Here is a 20921-nt window from a genome sequence, read left to right as displayed (position 1 = left end):
TTGAAGAAAGCAAGTAGTAGTCTGACCTACTAATAATAATACTCTGAAATATTGAATTACCTTTGTCTTACTCACAAAGAGTAGTTGGCTCTCGGCTTTACGACTGTTTTAATTAATATTAATTATTATTATTGACTTTGTCGTGGTTAAAATGTCACGCCACCTTTCGCCCGTCTATTATCTATACTTATACTTATAATATTATAAAGCTGAAGAGTTTGTTTGTTTGTTTGAACGCGCTAATCTCAGGAACTGCTGAATAATTCTTTCAGTGTTAGATAGCCCATTAATCGAGGAAGGCTATAGGCTATATATCATCACGCTAAGACCAATAGAAGCAGAGTACCAGTAAAAAAATGTTACAAAATCGGGCAAACTTTGACCCATTCTCTCTTTGTGACGCAAGCGAAGTTGCGCGAGTGAGCTAGTTTTATATATTTCGACTTTGTCTCTGCTCAAAGTGTTTCCTAGGGCCTTTTCCTGATTATAAACTATCTGTACCAGATTTCCATTCAATCCATGCAGTAACGTTGCGTCAAACAGTATCTAATACATTCGGTTGCATCCACACTTGTCAAATTCCGCATGTAGGTATAATACATACATATTTCTTCTTTTTTCTACGAAATTATTCCCATTTACGTTCTAATTTCCGTTTTGGTACTATTTGGAACTGTTATACAATTTTTAAGTTTGGATCAAGCGCTTAATAAATTCACATAAATGTATCCAAGGTACGAAACCTCGATTCCACGATTTACTGATCATTGAGTGCAACTGTAAGATCATTGCAGGAGTCAGCAGTGTTATCTATCCATTTTAAGGAAGTCTTAAATCGAATACCACTCTTTATATTCAGTTAATACTGTCTCTACTTTAACAAACTTTAGTGTTATGCCGAAATGTGCTACAGTTACGTATCTAATCCATACATCAGACTACTATAGTAATGACTACTTAGTTACTTTGATAGATTAGTGTTCGATAAATTATCCGATAGAGAAATGACAGCAAATGTATGAAAACAATTTCAAAACCACCTCGTAAACTGATCCACACTAATTTAAAAGTGGTAAAACCAAGGCTTATCTTATATATGACGTATAAAATAATAATAATAAATAATAAATATTATTGGACAACTCACACACGGTCATTTGATTCCAAACTAAGCAGAGCTTGTACTATGGTAACCAAATAACTGATAAACATACTTATATACTTCTAAATACATACTTATATAGATACATTTACATGCAGGCTCAGAACAAATACTGGTGCTCATCACACAAAGAATTGTCGCGGGTGAGATTTGAACTCACCACACGCGGCGTATGTTGATCAGTTGTCTGGTTACCATAGTACAAGCTCTGCTTAGTTTGGAATCAGATGGCCGTGTGTGAGTTGTCCAAAAATATTAATTTATCTGATAACCTCACTGATAATAATTCAGGAGTGGTAAAACTAGGTCTAAATGCCACCTTCAAGTCTCGTTAATTTTGCAGAACTCGTAACCAATACCCGATCAGCGACAATTAACATAAATTATATCCGTTGATGTTCATGTGTGACGTGTTTATCGCTAATCAAAATAAACGCAACACTAGGACCTGGCTATACCTATGTCAATTAATCTATATTTATATTAAACGGTTTCTAGGAATCAATACTGACTGACGGACAGTGCAATCTGTATTGTTTATCTCAGTAGACAATTCGTGTAAGTAATTTTCATAGCCACTATGCAGTTCTCAGTTGTTAATAAACAAACTTCTTCGGTTACTGAGTGACTGACGGACAAGGTTTGTCAGCCGAATCTACTGAGCATAGAAAGTTGACATTTGGTATGAAGATTCCTGAGGAAGCGTAGAGGAGCACTAAGAGAGGATTTTTTGAAATTCCCATCCGAATGGGAATTCCAAAAATGGGAAAATTCAAGTCTAGTGGTATTCTAGTATAAATAAATTAATGTAATTGGACAACTCACACACCGTTATTTGATTCTAAACTAAGCATCTAGAGCTTGTGGAAGCTAAATAACTGATACATATATTTATGTACTTCGAAATGGTTATTTATATAGATAAATTAACAACTAGGCTTCGAAAAAATAATCGTATTTCATTATCACGGTTTCGAACCCACTTCAAACGGTTATTGCGGCGAAATGACCACTGCGCCAACCGTGCAGTTATTAGTATTTGACGTTATAGTGCGTGTAACAAGGCATGCTATACATATAACGCTTCAATGTACGGGTACATGCTATAAAACATTATTATATAACAGTTTATGTTATATTGTGTGTACGCACTATTGTGCATTAACCACCACTGATCAAAGAAAAAAAAATCGATAGGAATGTGTAGAAAAATGATTATCAATTTGACTACATAGTTTTGAACTGAGATACACCTGTTACTGCTAGATTAATCAAAAAGCAAAGGCATTTTTTTTGAGTTCGAGCCTATATTAAACAATCTGGTTTAGAAAATTCAATTACTTGTACATACGTCGTGTTAATTGTTCGCTACTAACTCTCTTTTCATAAGACTATATTGATGCGCTTTAAAAAACAATAATTGTCTTTGTGTCTTTTATTTGTTTGTGAAAGAAGTGACTTGTTCTGCAACATGAAATCCAACGTTTATTAATTAGCGTTAACAAATTAATGTATATATTTTTTTATGATGTAATATAAGTATAAATGTAAGTACAGAAACGAAAAAAGCAGTACAAACACGTGACGACAGTAACTCTAAGTTTCTCATAAGTTTTGTAATTCGTTTCGTATTTTTAAGTATAAAATACAGCTCAAGTAAGACAATGTTAAGTTTTTGAATCGTAGTTCATTATTTCTTATAAACCTTTAAATCAAAAATGCAATTAGCTCTATGCTTACTCTGTGCAAAAATAGCAAATTCTTAGCTATGCGGGAGATCTAACATAAATCATAAATAGAACTTTCTATTAAATCAGGTCACCAAATCCTGGGAGACGAGGCCGTTTAGCACATACTAAAGTGATAGCAAATGGATGAAAAAGCCTGAGCTTAGTGTAATCTTAAGCTATCTAGTGGTGGGCTAAGGTCGTCCTCAGGACTACAAAGGCTCTTTTTCAATTAACTTAGTACAATAGGAATTAGAAATTTTTAATCCCTATTGGAATTAAAAATGAGTCAACTCATTTTTAATTTATAACCCGTCTGGTAAATTGTATTGTAATTTATTTTCGTTTATAATCTGGTTTACTGTTATAGTTTTATCCTAGGAATCAGAATATCATTACGGAAACATATATTATGTAGGTACATTGACCACACAGATCGCTAAAACCTTTAGTATAATTAGTACATTTCGTATTACTCAATATCTAGCCTAATCCTATATCAAGCAAAATTTTTTCTAAGTGCATAAGACTGCAATTTTAAAGATATCTTATACACTGCATGTCAAATTTTGATCGACTTAAAGTAGGATTGCATGAAAAGCAACTCCTTTCAAAAAAAAAAATATCTGGTACTGTCTAACCAACAAATAGTTATGAGGCAACTAACATAATAATATAAACGAATTGAGAACTTTTTTTTTAACTTAGATAAATAGTGACAGCACCTTTGTCTGTATGCTACGTTATCGTAACTAAACATGAAATTTGCATTGAGTGGGAGTTGCAGTTTATATTACCTAAATATCTAGAAAACATAATGGACTTATAAAAAAAAAACTTAGAAAAGAGCCTTATACCTTATACCTTGGAGGTATATAAAACTCAGAATTTAGAACATTAGTGACCCGCAGATTTACACAGCTGACAATTGTGCGTGCCAGGACTGCCAGGGCTCCCTACTAAGTTGTAGTACTACAGGTAATTTGAAAAAAACATCACGCGGCCATAGCTGCAGGCGAAACCTAATAACCTAATAAATAAAGCTTGTAAAAATGTCTTTACGCGTACTATTTCTGTGTATTCAAAATGTTTAATGGAAGTTCGTTTTAATTTTAAAAGTGTCTTAAAATATCCGCTTTTTAGAATGTTTCCCGTCCGATAGTAAGGTTCAACCATGGATAGAGTTACTTGTATCTCGGCCACGAGTGTACAAAACAAATATCATTTACACAGCTTTTAACTACGTGTAGTGCAAGCCAAAACAAATAGACGAACAAAATGATTTATCTTAATGTGGACATTAGTAATCCCTACCGATTCCCAGGTAATCTTCTATTAAGTAAATATAAATTAACGTAGACGGAGCCAACTGAAATGTCTAATCTTCCTCGATCCGTACTAATATAAAACAACTAATTTAGAATGATGCCTGCCAACCAAACGTTTACCTTTTAAATACCAAAAATAAATGCGGGACGAGATCTGCTCGAGTAGTGCGATCAGCGCCATCTAGTTATAATTGTCGGAACTTCATAGCTAAAATAAACTCTACCGATGCGTGATCGAGATCAATTTATTCGATCACAACGACATCTGTTATTGAAATCGTTAGTATCATTTATAGCTTCAATCTAGGTCAATAAGGAGATAGGCAGGACGGTGATTATCGGACATTCCGCAAATGTTTTCGATTTTATAAATAGATTCTTGTTTTGGATATCAAGGAGATCTTTTTATAGCTTTTGGGTAACGCTCAAAAGAGACATGGAATAGAAAGCGGTCGTAGTTGGCGAGTGCGGAACTATTGTAACATATTTTGTTCCATACAGTTCTTTGAAATTTCTTTTTAAGACATCCAGTGCTGTGAAAGCATCTTAAACATATTTAGTCGAAAATACAGAGCTTTTTAAATCTGTATGCACCATGCATACATAGTTTTTATCTTTGTTCTTCTTTTTTTAAGAACAACCAAAGATTTACTAAGAATTTTCATATCTATCGGGAATTTTAACAATATACGTTTATAAGATATGGTTGCATCGCACTTGGCCAGAGAGGTGGACTCAAGGCATAACCCGTCCCTAGTTCAGGAGGAGACTCTTGCCGAGCAGTGGAAATAATCAGGCGTATTACGTCACACCTCTCAAGTTAACAAATCGTATGAAATATTATGAAAACCTGTCGTTATTTGATCACTAAATAACGATAGGACAATAAAATTTAAAATATGTTAAGATGCCTGTTTGTATCAAATTCATGCTAAGCTAGGGAGTTTTACTTTGGAAAATCATTTTACGCGACCAAAGTGGCAAACAGAAGCTAGTATAACATCATTGAACACACGACAGTTGGTGTGGTGCAGTGGGTAAGATGGTCATCATCACTTTTTTACCATGGACCACTGCAAGATTAACAAGTCTCGAGAACCAAGTAACCAAGAACAAAGTGCGGGATCTTTTGTTGAACAAAGTTGCAGAATAGTCAAAATTATCGTAGTTTATATTTATATTTATCTATTATGGTATATATTTCATATTTTATAGTACCTATATTTATTTTTTATATTACATAAGTAAAATTTATTAGGCTTTTATCCTTGCTATTTGTCTCATATAGTGGTTCGCCTTCTATATACTTTCCATCTCTTCATGGTGTTTTCTCAATGTTCTCATAGACCATGTCTACGTTAAAGGAGGCAACGGGAATTAAAGAAAATATAAAAATAAAATTGGAACCTATATGATAAGATGTATGGATGTGAATGAAGCAAAGGAAGATTGTAAAGAACGATCCTTACAAACTTCAATACTTATTCAAACTCTATACGAATCATGACAATGTGTCTGCCTACCCCTATGAAAAAAAAGTGATTTATGTATGTATTAAAAATACTTTTTATTGCCCCAATACGCTGTTTCCGCTAATTTATTGCAATCAAGTACATATATATGGTCTATGGGGACATTGGGATCATATCATACCCTTTCTATAATTTCGGTTTGTCCAACGAAACACATATTCTGATTTCTTATAAAATGTTATTTTCATACTAGCTTTTGCTTGCGATTTCATCCGCTTGAAAGTATTTTACGGGGTAAGAGTATGCGATGTTTTTATCAGATAACGTAACTTAATTAACTAAGATGAAGTAAATTAAAAGAAATACTATTAGTAAACTTTAACGTCTGTGTGTTAAAATAACTTTTTTTTAAATTTTTCGTTTTTTTTTTTTTATAACTTTTTTTTTTTTTTAAATTCGCTTGCCTTTATGTGTGTTTAAAAACAGTACAAGCATAAGAAAATCCTTTCATCTGGTCAAATATGGTTTGAAAATTTTATTCTACTTTATTAGTCCATATTCGTTAAATCAAATCAACTATAAAGAACGTGTGTCTTAGTAAAAATCAAATCTACTTAGTTTTGTAATAATTTAAAATTTTGTGGTGTTTAAAAGTGGTGTGATTCAGTGATGAGACATTTGTATGGTCGTATATACTATAGTCCGACAATTTAGTAGAGAGCCTTCGTATAAACGATGCATAAATAGAATAATACACCAAGAAAATTGTACATGGTCGAAAAAATGCTGGTTTTCTTTACGTCAAATTCGAATTTCAATAATCTCTAATGACAATCCTTAACTATCCTCTATTTAGGCGCTTATGAGGTTTGGTTGTAAAGCATGTATTCTTTTAAAAATTAAGTCTTTGTGAAGCGAAGTTTATATTTACGATACAATTTACATTTGAATACTTGTATTGTATAGGTTGATTTAATGTGTTCCCATGCATTGCACGTCATCTGTATATTTGTAAAGTAATTAAGACTGGACCTGTAGTGTCACAACTTAGTACTTGTAGAAAACATAAGAGAAATAGAGCTTCGGCACTGCTCTGTTAATGCTATTCGATAATAGATGGCACTGCAAGTAGCAACTCTACGAAATGTAGAGTTGCTACTAGGTGAAAAGTTTAAAATACATAATATATGCGTTTAAACAAATGCATCATGCTTTCTCGAGTAGTTCGTAGTAATGTAATTAGAAGCGGTCGCCTTACTATCCTATGACAACAAGAATCGAACCATGTCAGCGATTAAGAGTAAATATTGGTTGACGCTTTTACTTGCACTAAAACCAAAATAAAAAAAAAGCACTTTATTATTTAACTACAGTTAGATTAAATTAGAAATAAGCCTAAGCAAGGATATTTCATATTTTTCACTGTTCTTCCTCACCTTCTGTGTAGAGTTTACTGCTACCCGTCGCCAGATAGCGCTGTATGTACCAGAACAAATAATATGTAAACCAGCAAAGGCTTCAATCATAGGTCTGAACAGTGAGCAATCTGTAAACGTAAATTGTTTCCAATCTGAGTACATTTAACAGTGACTGAAAATATTTTATAGTTTTAAATAACTGAAACTATAAAATATTTTCAGTCACTGTCTTTTGAGTCAGGTTGTATTTTCAGTCAGGCCGATACACCAGTCCATTGATGACCGCTGAACGGTATAAAAACCGTCTCCGTGTTTCTGAGAGCACATTAAAAGACGGTCTAATTTGATGTCTACTAAGTAATTTTGTTATCATGTCCTCTAAATATAGCATAGATAATTATAAAATTTCCTATTTTTCTTTGTCTTCACAAACTTTATGAACAATATTTCCGACTATTCATCAATAGATAGCGCTGTAAGTTTCATTTTAAACTACGTGTAAGCTTGCCAGGGCTTCTTTCAGGTGCTTCTTTCGCGCATGCGTGTAAACTTCCGTTTCTGGTTGTCGAGCTAAGCTAAAAACATTTAAGTTTTAATCAACCTAAATGTAACCGCTAACCATAACTATAGTAAAACAATTTTAGGATTAAATTAGAAACGCGCTTTAGTAAGAATATTTCTCTTTTCTTTGTTTAAATATACTTTAAATATAATGTTTTTACTATTCGATAATAGGTAGCGCTGGCATTCCTACTGTATTTAACTCGGGCGGTTTTACAGGATTCTTTCAACGGTAAAGCACGATACCTGTATGGAAAATTCTACAAAACATCAAAATCATTCTTATTGTGCTGAAAAAATATTCATCGTAAAAAATATTAATACATTTATTGAGGGCATGCAAAGTCCCCAACCCGCACTTGGCCAGCGTGGTGGACTCAAGGCCTAACCCCTCCCCCTCGTTTGGGAGGAGACCCTTGCCCTGCAGTGGGACAGATATGGGTTATTAAAAAAATATATATATTAATATCAAAAGTATTTTTACAAAATTCCTTTGTTCCAAATATTTTATGTAAAAGTCAGTTTGCTACTCGTACATAGATGGCGTTAGCCGTTTTGGCGATCCAAGTACAAGTAGCTTTTGTAGTTTTCAGAGGATTTTGAAATTATCTTCTAACGGTAACGAGTAAATTTTTTTTTATTTTTGAAAATCTCAATATATTTTCACAGAATTTATTCAAGGCTCAAGCAACTAGTAATTTATTATTAAGTTCTCTATTTTCTAAAAAAGTATTTTATTAGATTCCTTTGTTTGAAAATATTTCGTTGAAAATTCGAATCTGACGGTACGGGTGTGCCCCTGCCAAGACGAGCAAAGCGAAGCGAGCTACATCATCTCGTTTGATAAAAAATTACATGAAAATTATATTTGTGGGATTGCAAATCTAACTAAATAAACTATAAGAAATTATTATACTTGTTTATTTTAAGCAAATTGTAAAATACTAAGTATGTCTTGTGTAGGCAATTGTTGGTTGACCTTAAATAAATAAATTCCTTTGTTACAATATTTTGTGTAAAATTCGAATTGCTTGTACATATTTTTCGGAGGCTTCTATCAAATCCAGAACACTCCCGCCTCACGCCCATTTGTGACCTAGTTCGGTTGATGACGTCCGTGCGCCGTACCAATATTCTGTAACGCATGAAATAATGATTATATTGAAAATACAAAAACCTTCCTCAACATTTATCCGACACCAATTAGCAAATTAACCTTAACATTTATTTTTCTTAAAATATATTAAGCATTTAGATTTCTTTGTTTGAAAAATTTCTGTGTAAATTTCGAATGCTGGGCACGTGAGTGCCTGTGCCAAGACAAGCAAAGCAAAGCAAGCGATATAGTCATGAAACTGGTTTTTGTTTGATTGTAAATTACTCCTCATTTCTCCGACCAAAAAAAATATTTTTATTAAATTCCTTTGTTACAATATTTTGTGTAAAATTCGAATTGCTTCTACATATTTTTCGGAGGCTTCTATAATATCCAGAATAGTCCCGCCTCACGCCCATTTGTGACCTAGTTCAGCTGATGACGTCCATGCGCTGTACCAATATTTTGTGCTTTGCGCATATGTTCCGCCGGGGTGAGACGATTTTACTTCATTTCTTTGTTCTCTCATGAAATTCTTTTTTTGTTATAAATAATAGTTATCATGCCGAATTTTAAATTAATTTAACTATTTTTTAAGGGCATGTAACGTCGCCAAACCGCTCGTTAAGACGACTTACGACTGACGGCCCCTCAAACCCTCCTAATTTTTGGGAAGAGATCTTTGGCCAGTAGTGGGAGTTATAAAAAAATAGTTACTGATGCATAATAATAATTATAAAGGTCATGGCCCATTATCCGACCCGGTTCAAAAATGTTTTTGTACAAAAACGAAAATGGTGGTAAATAATGCAGGTATAACCCACTCTTATTACATGTAAAAAAAAAATTCAACGGAGAGATTGTTCAGAAGACCCCTAAAAATTGGATAATAATTAGCTGCACAAGCGGTTTCGCCCGTCTGTAAATTATTTTATCCCATGGAAACATGTCATGAGGATAAAAAGTATAGGTAGGTACTATGTCCATCTCCAAATCTAATATGTATATCACTGCAATTTAATCAAAATCGGTTCAGTGGTTTAGACTTAAACATGAAACAAACAGACCTACTTTGCCATTGTTTTGTTAAATAAAATATGATCATCACACTCATAATGAAGCAAGCAACGAGTTTCCTATCGTCAGGTTTTTTTTCTCTTCCCTGAAACCACAAGTTGTAAGTTAAGTTTTCAATTACAGTAGATTTAATTTTTTTATTATTATTATTTCATCATCCCAATCATTTGTCTTTGATACCCGCCATATTTCATTTCTGTGAAAAATTACTAAAATCTTGAAAAATTACTACTACATACTATTTAAGATGAATAATCATTAAATTAAAATAAATAACTATGTACGAAAATCTATAGTAATTCACAACGTGAAAGACAAAGTTCTGTCTGTAGAGTACCTATATATTTTTCAGATAGCTTTTTTCAGAGGCTTCTTTCGTAAGTCCTTGTCTTATTTATTTTTCTTACAACGCCGGAAACATAAGCCATTACACCAAAAACGAAAAAATAGTCCATAATGTAAAATACAAAAAATATATTTTTCCTGCGTATAGATGGCGCTACTTGTAGCGTTAACATTGTACATACGCTTCTTTCACAAGCTTCTATGGCCAGGGTACTCTCGCCTCACGCCCATCGGTGACCCAGATTCAAGATTCTGATGACGCCTATGCGCCGAAACCTTTAAATTTATTTTGTACTGCGCATATGTTTCGCGAGCATTTAAAGCTTATGTATTTTATTGGTATATAAAATATTTTTTTATTTCGTTAGTTTAAGGTAAACGTTTATGTTTTACAATTTTACAACAAATATTTAAGGTGTAATTTTTGTTAATTCATCATCAGCCTAGCTTTTCTTTCAACGATGTTAGGATTCCAGTCTCGCCGGTTACCATGTAAATTATTTTCGTAAATAACCTGAAAATTTAAATGATTATCCTAAAATATATCAGGCACTCATTTTAACCCAACGAAAGTACGATGAGTAATAATTTCGCAATATCGTACTTTTTACTATGAATAAAATAAAAACAAAATTCTTACGTAGTATTTTCTTTTTTACAGTTTTATTAAAATACAGGGCTAAAAGAATAAATTTTAAGGTAAAATTAATATCTCTCTCAAAGTTTCATAACAATCAGGAATATTTCGGTCTTGAAATTGTAACTAAGAGACAGACATAGTCAACGCTGTCTAACACAACCTACTAAGATCCCTAAAAACGTCTTGAATTTTGGATCATTCGAACAGAGTTTTTCAATAGCTTCCCAACTAAAAATATTTCCTACATGCAACATGCGTACAGTTGGGAACAATCACGCCTTGTTCCCACCGGGGTAGGCAGAGACCTTAAAACGCCACTTGGTACGAAGCCTTTACACTTTCATTGCGTTATTCACGTCCAAATATTGAACCATATGTTAAGAGTAACTACGCTTCACCATTTTGAAGGGCATAAAATATATGAGTAAAACACAGGTATATCTTAAATGCTTAAACTTTGTTACATTTATTTCATAAAGTGAAATAATAATATACCTAATAAGCATAGATAGTTATGCGTCCCAGTCCTATGCATCACACCATATTAGTAAACTGAAACGCATCACGCCACTCGCCATAGCAACGCAAAACTGATACACACATGTAAAACTCATAACCATATATAAGACATGCCTTTAGACCCAAGAAGTTCTGTTCCGCATCAAACGCTCCACTGTACATTCGTTAGTATTAAAATCTTTTAAATAAAGTATTTTTTATCAAGAAACGCGAGTGTTTGTATTTGACTAGATACAAACAACTTATCCAATCACTCATGTATCCCATCTGTAACACTATAGTCTGGGACTTAATATGCTAGTATTTTCCGGATACAAAAAGTTACGAGTACAACCTGTAGCGAGATTTCCATAACTCGGCACTATAGCGTCACTTACGTAGCGAGTAAGGAAATTCTATCTTATATTATGAAAAGTACGAGTTTACTAAAAAGCACTAACAGTACCCACAATTTTTACATTAAAAGCTGGTTCCACAGCTTTATTTATGTAATGTAACCCTGGAAAAAATAATGTTCAAATTATGTTTGAAACATGCAAAAACCTTTTTTTAGCCTATTTCTGTTTCCCGCAAAGCAAAGGCTGACTTAAATTTAAAGTCTAGTCCTCAGTCGATTGTAGCGTCAACGACCTTTTGCACATTTTGTCTTTTTTTTACCGGGGGAAAAGTTCCCTCGGATACCCATCTTTCTTGGGAGAAGAAAGACTTGGTTATGTGGTGTAACCACTAAAAAACCACCCCGCGAAAACCAACCATTTGATGCGTGGTTAAAGAGGAACCCTGTGACCTAAAAAACACACTAGTGCCCCTACATTTGCACCCTAAGTACAATACGTAAATATTACAGTAAGTACAAGAGCATTTTTAACTTATGAAATGCAACTGGTAATTTTTTAATTTTTATACGCATAGATTTTCAAACAACATTTTTTTTACCGTTTGTGGAGCTTCTCTCAACGTCATGTCTATATTGTCTATCAATTCCTTCATTCGCTGCTCCATTACAGATACTTTTAAATCTAGATTAACACATAGAACCTTACTAATGTATACAAACTCGAGCACAGAAGCCAGTACCATAATTAAATACCAATTAATACATACGGAACTCGACACCGAGTTCTAAATATCGTTTGACTTGAAGTCCCAGTATTGTGATAATTGATAGCAAACATAGTTCGTCTCAGAATAGTTCGCGCAGTTAACTTGATCAGTGCTGCGTGGTACCGGAATAATAATTGTCCGAGGATTCCTCTACTAATATTGTACTGCCAATAAATTAACTTAGTTTGGTATTTGTCGAACCTGAAGTTCTATCTTCGGTTGTCTGTCTCCTTAGATAGATAGAGAGATAGAATCGGTGATCGACATACGAGTACGTGTCGTTGGTCGAAATGATTGGCGTATTGTGTTACTTACTTGATTACGTAATCTTTACTAACGTTATAAAGAAGGAAGTGCTGTGGTCGAAAATATCCCACACTAATTGTATTATTATTTCTGAAATTCACAAAAAAATATGTGTATTAATTTGTCTGAAATACTAATTTTTTCAAGTATAATAGTTTAGATATACTTTCGTACTTAGTCGGGATAAATAACTAGATATTTATTATCATTCTGTAACTACGTCATAGGCATTCTTTAATACTAAAAGTAATCTTCAGTCTATTCCTCGTAATGTACCTGTAGGAAAGGCCATTGTTTGAGATTGTCATCGTGTTTAGTTGTGGTAGGATTAAACCGTGTGATCATTCCTTCGTGTTACACGTGCACTAAAAATCGGTCTATGTGCTAGGATATTGTCCTTTCAAGACATGGGTTTTCGTATTAAATACTCGTAGAAACAGTAAAAATGCTACTGTTATTTTCTTTCTCTACGCGTATAACTTTAACCAAAAACTGAAATTGTAATTCCGAAAAGGCATGCCATGATCTTAAGACGGTTCTAGTAACATCTTAAAAAAAGAAGAGAGTGACTTATCCAGGACTCTAATGTCATAATGTAAGCATGAACTAAACGTAATCTCGTTCATATTCTTGTGCTTATTAGGGGAGAGTAACCTATATTGTACCGGCTCCTAAATTGTACCACGTCTGTATTTCCTACTAATTATTAATATTATTTTACAATGGCAACATAAAACCACTCGACTAAAGCGCCACCAACACTCCTCCATTTTGTTACAACGTCTTAGACAAAATAAAACCTTTTTTGAACTGAGTGCATGTTATTTTTTCGTGTTTTGCCTAAGGAGTTTTCCATTCAATAAGGTGAATAATAATATAATGAAATCTGAAAAAAATAACGTCGATATGTATTATTTTTGATCAATAGCTAATAGACACTTCATGTGCAGTGGTTATTTTTTATTTTTAAAATTATTGTAAAATTATACTGTTCCCTATATTGGACCATGTCGAGTTACTTAAATTGTACCGGTTCAGTTTATGTAACCGATTGAAAATTTTGAATAATTTTTTAATTGATGGTGTATATATATTTTACAGATGGCGTCATGAGAATTGTACCTCTAATCCGGATATGTGACCATTGTTCCAATTAAATAAGGCAAAAAGATAATTGTTCCTATTCAGTTAGAATTTCCTAATGTTTAGTTTATATTATATGATTTTCGATAGCTGTTTTATGAGGCAAAAAGATAGTTATGTTCCTAATCAGTTAGAAGTTCCTAATTTTTAGTTTATGTTATATGATTTTTGATAACTATTTTTGTCAACTTTGAATTAATATGTTGAGAAGCTTTAAATTGTTTATTTTAATATAAGTTGCTAATTTTCTTAAATATTGTGATTCCAAAAGGCTGGTTAATTAGAACAGTACCTTTTTAAGGCTGATTATACTGAAGGATACAAATAAATCAATATTCTTATTAAATAGCTTTGCTTTTTCTTGAATAGGTTTTCTTTGGTACGATTTAAGTACCTAGTGGTCCAAATTAGGGTACCAGTTACGTTATTTGGACCGAAGGACAGCCTCCACAAAATCCTTTTTTTTCACTAGTTGCAACTAAGCTGCAATATTTATACCCTGATATCATGTAGCTGTTTAACCATGTTATCTTATGAAATAGTTTATATTTTTGTAACTTATAGGGATTCGATGTTATTTCATCTAATGTCAAAAGTGGTCCAATATAGGTTACTCTCCTATAGATAGACTCAATCTTGATTTCTTCGACCTAATTTGAAATCGATGCCTATTATATAAAATAGTAGTTGTAGGAATGTATAATTACCTAGTTAACCAGTTGTAGAATGAATGAGTCTGGGCGCTGGGCCGTCGCCGGCGCAGCCCTAAGGTCGTCGCGTGCGCATGTGAGGCGGGCGCCTGCGCGCGGGCCCAGCGCGGCGGCGCGGCGGCGCTCAGTCGCTCCCGCGCAACTGGCCTATATTCCCGCGTAAACAAAGTGCGGCGCTGGCGTCGGTCTCACCAAAATACGCGCCGCTCAGTCAGTGCCCAGCGGCCGCGCACGGACGCGATGAGCCCGCGCTATGGGCAGCAACTGTTGCAAGGGCGACGCTGCCGGTAGACCCATCAGGTCCTCCTCCAGCATTTACAGCAGGTATTTCTTGCTGGCTATCACAATACTTCAGGAGTTCTGCAGCGTACCCTGGGTCCTTAGACCCTTAAGTCGCCCGTACGTTACCGCAGTGCATCCAGTGTAGTGTTTGTGGTTTAATCACGTTATGTAATTAATATAAGGTCGGGTACGCATGGATCATCTCATTTATTCGACGGTCCCAAATTCTAAATTCATTGTGTGTTGATTGGCTTTTATTTTCATGATCGTTCGGTTCTCGATATCATTCGGTGACGTCAGGTTTAACCCTTCATTGCGACAGGTGGCCTTTTTAGCCGCACATTTGGCCGCTGCGTAGATTTTCTTTTCGTACGTAAATATGACTTCATTTTGTTATTTTTATTGCGCGTGATATTTTTACAGATTTGTCGTTTATTTATTTGAGTTATTTGTTATGCGAGTGGATCGACCGATGGCCTTCTAGAAGTATGAGAAGTGTATTATTATGTAAGAATAAAGTGAGTTATAGTATAATTTATGTGTATGTGTTGTTCAGTAAACGAAAACATTAAAGAGTGGTATTTAGTACTGTTGAGATTGAACGACGGGTGATTGAGGAAAGTGGTTTTATACAATAGTGATGTTTTAAATTAATCGAATATCGTTGGCAGAGAAATGTCTTTGAAATAGTAAGAATAATATTACCGTGTTTCAGTGTTTATATTTAGTGACAAGTTTGTGTTGGACTGCTTTGCGAGGGTTTTACCAGATATCATACACAGCCAATTGTAATATTGAAGTATTTCCGAGTGATACATACTTTTATTAGAGAAGATGTTTAAATGCTAAATGTATTATTAGTCTCTTGTAAACGGAGACATTCTGAATATTGTTTGAAGTTCTAAGACATAGTTAAAGTTAAATATTAGTACAGTAGATGGCCTTACACAATAGACTTCAGCCTAGGCCGAGTTGCGTCATAGAACCTGTTCTGAACTGTCTTTTATATAAAACTAACTGCGTGTTATTATATTATACACTAGTTTATTCTTAAACGTACAATGCAAGTGAGAATTAACTAATTAAATAATCAAATAGGAGACATAAAAATTGCTTTTCTATTCTTGTCGTAACGTAAAATCAAAGTTGTATATGAATGAGTATATAGACTTTTTTTACAAACTGTCTAAGTACCTAGCCACATATGTATGTACATCTTACAAGCTTATATACACCTAGTATGATGTATATTTTTCAAAATACGCGACGTTTTCTAAGTGGTGTACGACTTTTTCCAAAATAATTTTAACTACAATAGTCCTAGTTCTACAGTCCTAATAAAGACTAAAATTAAATGTCTGACTCTCGCTCTATAATAGTAGCAAAGTACATACAATTGTTAAGCCAATAAGACTTTATTTGAAAGGAATTGTTGCAAGATAGTATACAAATAGAAATTAAATCTAGCCCATTAATGTCCAACTGCTGGGCAAGGGTCGCCTCCCAGAATGAGGAAGGGGTTAGACCTTGAGTCCACCAGACTGGTGGGTGTGGGTTGGGGACTTTGCACATCTTAAAAACTGTTCTGTGTTGCATCACGATGTATCCTTTCACCGTTATTAGTATAACTAGGAGGTAGTATATAAAGTTAATTTGTATTTGTTATGCTTAATAGGCTTTTGACTAAATCCTTGTACGGGTTTAATGTATTTAGTCAAGGGACAGTACAGAAAGAAATATTCATTCATACTCATTTTTTTTTTCTGAATAAGTAAAATATCTAACAAGTTTGAAGTGACCTATAAGACTCATTTATAATAAAATTTTATATTTTAATAATTGAAATATGTTTATTCTTTCGAATCAACTTTAATTATTTCTTTTTAGTTTTTTCTTTATAAATTGAAATTTTTTCAGAACTAAGTATATCATTTTTTCAAAAATACATTGTACGTAGTATTTGTACCAATACAAATATTGTACTATACAGAATTTAACTTTATTCAATTTTATTTGGCAAAAAATATTAATTACCTTTGACGACAAAACATTCTTTAAAAATATTTATAAAATTTTTACAACTTATATTGAAATCTGTTTTTGTTTTGACCCGAATATGTATGGATATCCAATTTTTTATTTAGTTTCCAGTAGGCCTAATTGATCAAAGCCTTGCTCCTGAAATATCATCCCTGGAAAGTGCAAGTTTCTTTGTGGGCTAGTAATATTCATATTAAGTGATTTGACTCGTATTGCTTATTTCGAAAGGCAATCTCTTAGGTTTTACCAGTTTTGAATAACTATCCAGTAGTCAAGAAGCATTGAAAATCTTTTACCAAGGGGTATCGTGTTATAACCCAGGTAACTGGGCTGTGGAGGTCCAAAAGGCAGTCGCTCCATGTAAAATCCTGGTATTCAGATGCATCCGGTGAGACTAGAAGCCGACACCAACTTAGTTTCAAGATAGGCTAGGCCGATTATGAGTCTGTCTAATAAAAAACTGTCAGAATTTTTCGTATATTCGCTGTTTCTTTATCTGTTAGATAGCTTATACGACACTTGTCCTGCCATAAAATGAGGCCTTTAACTGATAAGTAGTTGTGAGAAAAAGAACTCGTTAACATTGCTTGACTCGGTAATCGAACACCGTAAGTCGCGATCAACAGTCATATGGTTCTCAAGCTACCGTGTTTGTTAGATACTATGTTTTGTATGTTTGTCTTTGTTCAAACAACTCTTTGTTTAAACAAGTCTGTAAGTGTAAAATTAAATGGTTAATGCGAAAATTGCTAAAACTAGGAATAGTGTCTCTAATTTTAATAAAGACAATAGTCTTTTTTCTTACCCTTTGTGACTATAATCTTAAGAAGTTTACTTTTGTATATTAAGTCGGTCAGTCTACCACGCCTGATAATCACTTATTACCAAAATAACACCAATTTTGAACGATACCAAAAAACGCTACTGTTTCTATGCTTAGAACTCTACAAATTTAATTTTTCGTCTTACATCATTTTTTCATTTTATATCGGTACTAGCTGACCCGGCAAACGTTGTTTTGCCATAAAAAATTTAAAAATGTGTCACTTAGGGGCATGAAAAATAGATGTTGGCCGATTCTCAGACCTACTCAATATGCTCACAAAGTTTCATGAGAATCGGTCGAGCCGTTTCGGAGGAGTACGGTAACGAAAACTGTGACGCGAGAATTTTATATATTAGATAATTACTACAGAATCAAACAAACTTCATCTAATCATTATAACCTTCTATTTATTCTAATAATTAATTATTTAGGAAACTGTCTTTAAAGATAAACAATAATGAGTCTGAATATGTTATGGGACGTTGAAAGTTTTGTATACGGTGGCCTTTAGCCAATTATAATATTTATAGTAAAGTTAAGTAGTAACAAAAATATTCCTTATTTATAGCCCCTGAGTCACGTCTATATTTTGGGCGAGATTCTATAACGCTAGCTTTTGTCCGTGACTTCGGCTGCGAGTGAAGGCATAATCTAACTGAATAAGATAAAATAAATAAATAAATTTAACCCATTAATGTCCCACCGGTGGGCAAGGGTCTCCTCCCGTTATAAGGGAGGGGTTAGGCCTTGAGTCCACCACGCTGGCCAAGTGCGGGTTGGGGACTTTGCATGCCCTCAATAAATGTACTAAACTGAATAAGATAGTAGTGAAAATAATTTTCTGTAAAATGGAAAGCTGACAGTTTTTATTAGCTATTTTTCTTTTCAAAATAAATATAAACAATGGTCTATACTTACGTATAATACCTAGAAAAAAAAACTGATGGATCATATTCCGGGATATCTGGGTATGCTTTACTTATAGGAGTGTTTACGATCAAAATGAGTAGTCAACAGGTTTTTTTCCTTACCAAAAACTATTTCCTGTATTTGAAAATGCATGAAGTATAAGTATGTATAACCATATTAATATTGGTCTAAAATATTCCCATTTCGAATTGAATAGGGTATTAAGACCTGGGGGGCTACCACGTATCTCAGTTGACAGCCATTTGAAAGCCACTATGCTGTCCATTGCTTCCTCCCCTAGATTATAATGATTAATACGTTACGTCAAAGCAGCAATGTACTGAATAGTGACCATAGATTTGACGTATACTAGCTGTCAACTGAGTTACGTGATAAGCCCGCAGATAGTTAAATATCTTTCACATGACACATCCACACCGTATCTCAAACTCATAAAATTAACCTAACAAGGAACTTCTATCGAGTATTATCGAATACACTCATAATTCGTTCGAGTATGTCATCGAGATTTTTATATCTTAACCTTGTGTTAAATAGGCCACTGTGTCATCACACAAGGTCTTTGCTTTCTTTAAATATGTATTTTATAAAGAAATGTAGAAGATTTGTCTGTTGACAGTATTATAAATCGTTGTTTGTTGCGCAAAGGTTAATGTGGTAGGGTCTCTACTATTGTTGAAGATGATGATCTTCGAGTTGTGTTTTAGTTTGATTTGGCCACGTTGTTCATAGATAATTTGTTATTAATTTATTTTATTTTAATTATTTATTAAACAGACATCTTTATAACAGTTATTTAGTAGATGGCCCACGAAACTACTGCTGCAGTTTGACTGTGGGATCGAAAAATAAAATTTAATGACGATATAACTATAATCAATTACATTATTTCAATGAAAAAAAAAGTGCTGTACTGTCCCACTGCAGGCAAGGGTCTCCTCCCAAACGAGGGGGAGGGTTTAGACCTTCAGTTCATCACGCTGGCCAAGTGCGGGTTGAGGACTTACATATACCTACAAAACATATTACTTCATATTTAATTCTGTAGACGAATTTATCTTTTCCGGTAACGGAACTTTTATTAATCTGCTTTCGTTAATGTTACACAACAAATACATAAAGTAGGCACTTATTTCATTCATAGAGTATAAAAAACAAATTTTACAACGTCTTTTATAACGCGCTCGCGTTTTGATGAATCATAGTGAAAAAATAAACTTAGCGAACTATGAACAAGAGCGTTCCAAATATAATGAATAATGAACTAAGAAATTATTAAAAAATTGTACGAGTACTTGCACAATTGAGTAAACGAAAAATTATTAAACTTGTACTCGCAAAAAATTATGATTGTGTGTTAAATTTACAGTATTATATAAAACTAGGTATATCTTAGCAAATTACTTACTAGGTATAGTGTGATCCAACTTTGTTTATTTCCTTGCAAACGACCTATCTAATAACACCTTCTTTTTCTTTTCTTCTTCTATTTGTTGCATGAAATTACATGTACTTGCGTCGAAATTACGAATAAAAATATGATGTTTGATCAAGACACAAAAGTATATTTTTAATCTAAACAGTAACATAACGATAGACTCTTGCATTTAAACTTATTAGTTAAGTACCCATACTTAAAATTACCCAATTATGACTCTCAGTTCACTGCTAGTTTTAAAAACCCATCTGTACCCACCAGGTAATGTCGCTACTGTAAACAAACCCCCCTTTTTCATAATTCTATTTTTCACATCGGATTCACCTTTGTTCCGGGATGGCTTTTATTCTAATCAAATTGGGATGAACGCCAGTCTCTTAATGGCTGAGTGATACCATGTTAGAATCCCGTGAAAATGCCATTGATGGCTGAAAAACGTGAACATTGGAAATGCATTTCATGCTTTTTCAGCCAGTTCGTTATTTTTTTTTTAATGAATTTATTTGAACAACATTACTTTTCTTGGTTAGAATATTATGTGTCTCACTGTTGGACAAAGGTCTACTCTCTTTCTTCCGAAGTCTTATTTCAAAATTTGAAAATGTTCGATATTTTATCCATTGAAAAGTTTTAGCAAATTTATCAAAGATGAGGCTAATTTATATGATATACTGCAATGAAATAAACTATCATATTAATCGATAATTGTCCCAATACTGGGCAAAGGTGTCCTACCGTAATTTGAGAGGGTTTAGGCTTTGAGTCAACTACGCTGGCCAAGTGAGCGCTGAACGTTT

At 33.6% G+C, this 20921-nt stretch overlaps 1 protein-coding gene across 6 annotated transcripts in view; it reads left to right on the top strand.

Annotated features, from left to right (window-relative positions):
- Window positions 1-20921, top strand: part of LOC142986608 (uncharacterized) — a 187413-nt gene that overhangs the window by 5050 nt on the left and 161442 nt on the right. Inside the window, exon 1 of one of the 6 annotated variants that reach the window (XM_076135137.1) lies at window positions 14750-14932. The exons of the other annotated variants lie outside the window; for them this stretch is intronic. Within the exon in view, the coding sequence (XP_075991252.1) occupies window positions 14862-14932 (71 nt within the window). The 5' untranslated portion in view covers window positions 14750-14861. Of the gene's footprint in view, window positions 1-14749; window positions 14933-20921 lie in introns of those variants that run through there. 6 annotated transcript variants of the gene reach the window in all.

The sequence above is a fragment of the Anticarsia gemmatalis genome, chromosome Z (assembly GCF_050436995.1).
Source record: "Anticarsia gemmatalis isolate Benzon Research Colony breed Stoneville strain chromosome Z, ilAntGemm2 primary, whole genome shotgun sequence".
NCBI lineage: Eukaryota > Metazoa > Arthropoda > Insecta > Lepidoptera > Erebidae > Anticarsia > Anticarsia gemmatalis.
The sequence above is the reverse complement of the archived record's forward strand: the minus strand, read 5'-3'. Positions and strand labels throughout refer to the sequence as shown.